The 4,677-nt window shown below is 37.3% G+C and overlaps 1 protein-coding gene across 1 annotated transcript; it reads right to left on the reverse strand.

Moving 5' to 3' along the window:
• Window positions 1–788: 788 nt before the first annotated feature.
• On the reverse strand, window positions 789–4,303 carry INSL5 (insulin like 5). The gene is given in 3 exon segments (XM_063103681.1): window positions 789–1,009; window positions 1,075–1,086; window positions 4,129–4,303. Coding segments are annotated over 3 exon segments (408 nt in total).
• Between the last annotated feature and the right edge of the window lie 374 nt (window positions 4,304–4,677).

Below are 4,677 nucleotides of genomic sequence, written 5' to 3' on the forward strand. Positions count from 1 at the left end.
TCTGGGAAGACATCCAGTTGCATCACAATGACTTGGCTATCTGGGTCTTGGTTTCTCAACTTCCAGAATGAGAATATCCTTTTGGCTCAGCCATAAATAGGCAAATCCAAGGTGACCTAGATTATAGAAATAAGCTTATTACTCAAACATATTTTGGGTTTCAGCTGTTTATGGGAACTAATTGATACATATATGCCCCCAGCTATTCTCAGGTAGAATGTTGAAGGGACTGTGTAGTATTAGGAAACATTTACTGAGCACTCTAAGGTCCTTTGAGGAAAGCATATTGTTTAGATTCTTATACTTGACCATGAATCGATGTTTAAAATTTCAGTAATAATACATGGTAAAATAATACACAAAAGTTCAGAGCGAATAGTTATTTTTGAATGATGATATAACAGCTGATTTTTATTTTCTTTGTGTGCATATTGTTTAGGTTTTTCTACCATCAGCATTTTCTGTTTACTGTTTAAAAGTTATTTAAACTTTTTTTAAAAAGGAAAAAATCACTGAGCTTGGTTTATGGCATTTTTATTGCAATTTTGCACAGCATTCAAAATTTCAAAGCATTAGTTAGAATTCGAAAAGAACAGTACATTGACCTTGGCAAAGAGAAAATACTTCACTGTGGTTTTCACCATTCATCCACATCATTTGGCAAAGAAGGATTGCTTACCCAAAAGCCGTCATTTTAATGACACAGTATAAGTATTATACCAGGCAGTAAAACACTGTGATTAAACATATGCTAAAGCTCTGCCACCCTTTGGGTATTTGCTCTTGTTTTAACAAAGAGCACTCAAATCAGTCAGGAAGCAGCCATCAGTGCAGCACAAAGTCTGTAAGTCTTGTCTGGACATCACTGAATGCTTCTTTGGCTTCCAAAGTCCTTCAGTGGGCATTTGTCCACTCTGAAGACGTTCCTCCCCTGAGAAATCCACTTTCGGAAGGATTTGTTCTGTGTTTTCCTCAGAAACCCTATGTTGATTTGGGAGCTGGAAGTATTCTCTCTCACCTGTATGGAAAAGAAAAAACAGTACTTCCTTAGAGAACCCCAGCAAAGAAGGCAACAACCACATTCTGCTCTTAGGGGAATGAACTGGATTTCTGAAATGAAATTGAATCCTATACATAATGTTTTTTAATTCTTTTTTTGACATTCAACTTTCTTTGTTTTTTCTTTCTTTTTTATTTTCTTAAATTTTTGGCCATAAAACAAGTCTTAATACATTTAAAAAGACTAAGATCATAGAAAAATTGTTCTCTGACCACAATAACAGAAGGAAATTTAGAAAATTCACAAATGTGTGGAAATTAACACTCTCCTAAATAAACAATGTGTAAAAAGAAAAATCACAGGGAAAGTATAGAGTATGAGCCGAGCCTGTGGCGCACTCGGGAGAGTGTGGCGCTGGGAGCGCGGCGACGCTCCCACCGCCGCTGCGGGTTCGGATCCTATATAGGAATGGCCGGTGCACTCACTGGCTGAGTGCCGGTCACAAAAAAGACAAAAAAAAAAAAAAGAAAAGAAAATATAGAGTACTTTTGAGATAAAAATAGATGTACTTTTTCTGGCCTCCACTGGTGACTCTCCTTGTGTCAATGCAGTCTAGTGTATGCTGGGCCACGTGCACGGTAGCTGTGGATACTGCTATGGCATCAATCCACTTTTGTGGCAGCTGTGGCTATGGCAGGCCACTTTTGTGGAAGTGGTGTTTTCAGTGTGCTCCTTGCCTGGTTGTCGGCAGGCGGCGGCCCTTGGCTCCTGCCTCAGGACCTGGGTGTACTCTGTTGCTTCCATAATGTTTTTTTACATGTTGGTCTGGTTTCAGAGAGATTAGACATTTGGGGGAGAGCTCAATTATCTCCACTGTCCTCATTTTACAGGGGAGGAAACTTGAGTGCATAGAGAAGGAGTGACATACCCAGTGTCACGCCAAAAGTTTGAGCCAAGTCAGGGCTTGACTTCTGCTGGATACCTCTGCCTGATGACCAACAGCTTCCAAAGGTATTAGTTATGTGCTATAAACAAAAACCACATAAACAAAAAATAACCCTGTGTATGCCCTGCAAAGCTGATCAGTAAGGAAGGAAGGGGAATTTAAACCTCTACATCTGAAAATTAAAAGTGGGCTCCACAGTTTATGAATGTTGTTCCCAAGGTCTACATATAAGCCTTTCTCACTTTAATTTAGTTCAAAGTTACTTATCAGTGCCTTAGCACACTAGCAAGCACAAAGAAAAATTAGATGAATGAATTCTGGCTGGTAAACCAGTAATTGACCAGATACATAATGTATAGGAAAACACTCTGAAAACCTGTGGATTGTTTAATAAACAGTATTATCATTTCAGTGGTGTCAAAAAGAGATAGCCTTATACAGACATCCATTCCACTGCCCCATATGTTTCAGAGATATTCCAGATGAATTTTTTTTTCTAGTATATTTTGGTTTGCTATATCAGAGACTGATGTAAATTCTGGTAAATTATCCTTACTCTCCTAAGATTAAAAATGCTTATTATTTCTGTTAACATTTAGTAACGTGAACCTATTAAAGTGGTAATGATAGTGGTAAGTTCATGATTTTTCAAGACATTAGCCCACCAAAATATGAAGACTGTGGGCCATTTTCTAAAATATTTTGTTTATCAAGGTCGATTTAAACCAGATTGAAACCTTTGCAATCATATATGTGGTTGCAACATTTATTATGTAATCATTTTCTTTTTTTAACTTTTTATTATAAAAATAGCAAATACAGCCAATCATTAAAATATAATCTGAAGCCAGACACAGAAAGACAAATACTGCATGATCTCACTCATATTGGAATCTGAAAAAGTCAAACTCATAAAAGTAGGAAAGAATGGTGGTTACCAGGAACTGGGAGAGGAGGGGTGTCTGGGAAGATGTTGGTTAAAGGATACAAAATTTCAGTTATACAGGAGGAATAAGTTCAAGAGATCTATTGTACAATATGGTGACTATAGTTAGTAACAATACATTGTACTCTTGAAAATATTGGAGAGTAGATTTTAAGTGTCCTTACCACAAAAAAATGATAAATACATGAGGTAATACATATGTTAATTAGCTTGATTTAGCTATTCCACAATGTACACAAATTTCAAAGCAACATGTTGTACACAATTGTGTCAATTTAATAAAATAAAATAATAAAAAATAAAATCTTAAATAGATTCTACCTCACACTTAGAAGGAATTTCAGTCAAACTTCTAAGATACTTGAATTAAAAACAAAGAAATGCAGTGAAGTCAGTTGCCACACTATTTCTGAAACACATTAGGTTCATTTCCACCTTTGAAATTCTCATCAGATAATTCCTACTGCTAGACTCCCACCCTGCTTCACCCTCACTCCTCATGTCCCAAATCCTACATGTCCTTCAGGACCTCTGTCAAATACCACCACCTCCACGATGCTGTCATTACAACAGTTCACCACCTTCTCTTTCCCACCTGAGACTTGGTATAGAATAAGCAAAGACCTCAGCTCTTGAAGTCAGATAGACCTAGTTTGCTTCTTAGCCATACTGCTTACCAGCTGGTCTTACAGACTAGGTCTCTCTGACTTCAAGAGCTCCTTGGTAAAATGCTAAATGGTGGTAATATTGTTTCTTTCACAGATTTCTCATGAGAAATCTGAATGAAATGTTGCATATGAAACTTCCTGCCATTAATAAGTGCTCAATAAAAATCAGATTCCTTCCAATCTTATTCTTGAATTCCAACTGATTATATGCCATAATTATCCATGTGTGGCAATTTTGCTACTCCAACATGCGCTCTTGAAATCCCCAGCTTCTCTGTAGCCTCCGTAGCACCAGCCATCAATGCGGAGCTCATTGAAGTAGTCATGAAATCACATGGTTTCAAGCAGGAGAATGAAGAAAAAGAGGTCCTTATTTTTTGAAAGGTAGCATGCTCACCTCTTTCCAAAGCCAAATTTAGTATATTTTGATAATTAATTACCTAAATTGATACAGAAATGGCTTAGGAGTACTAAACAGTTACTAAAATTACTGCTAAAAAAAAAAAAAAACAGTTTAGAAAATTAAAATGATGTGAAAAAATAAAGGAGACACTTGAGTTAACGTTACCTTGCTGAACTTGAGGGATCCCCTCCACCTGCCTTTTCCACCTGGAGCTAGCACAGATGTAGATGACTGTTCTTATGTACTCTAGCCCACAGAGCTTCACAGGCTTCTTGCTCCTCACTTCGGAGATGGCAAAGAAGACGGAGAACAGAAATAGAGTGAAAATGGAGCACTTCATTTTGCTGAGGACTGAATGAGAATCTGATATGGTGAATATTGCTAAATCAAGTTTGAAGTTACCCTTACCCTCTTGACCAATTTATACTAACTTTCCTGACATTTTATTGGTCATAACCTCATTTTTACAGTATTTGCTAAGCACATACACAGTGATGTTTTGAAAATATGTTTTTATGATGATTGCCAGTACTCAGTTACTTCTGGAAACCATCACTTACCACTAACTATGAGACAGCAAATAGATGCTCTGTTGGAAGGCATCCTGGGAAACTCATGAACTTTGGAAGTAGCCAAGTGTGTGTTTCAGTCTCAGCCTTGATGCTTACTGAGTGACACAGGGTAAGTTTTAAGCTCTCTGAACCACAGCAACCA

Source organism: Cynocephalus volans, chromosome 8 (genome assembly GCF_027409185.1).
Source record: "Cynocephalus volans isolate mCynVol1 chromosome 8, mCynVol1.pri, whole genome shotgun sequence".
NCBI lineage: Eukaryota > Metazoa > Chordata > Mammalia > Dermoptera > Cynocephalidae > Cynocephalus > Cynocephalus volans.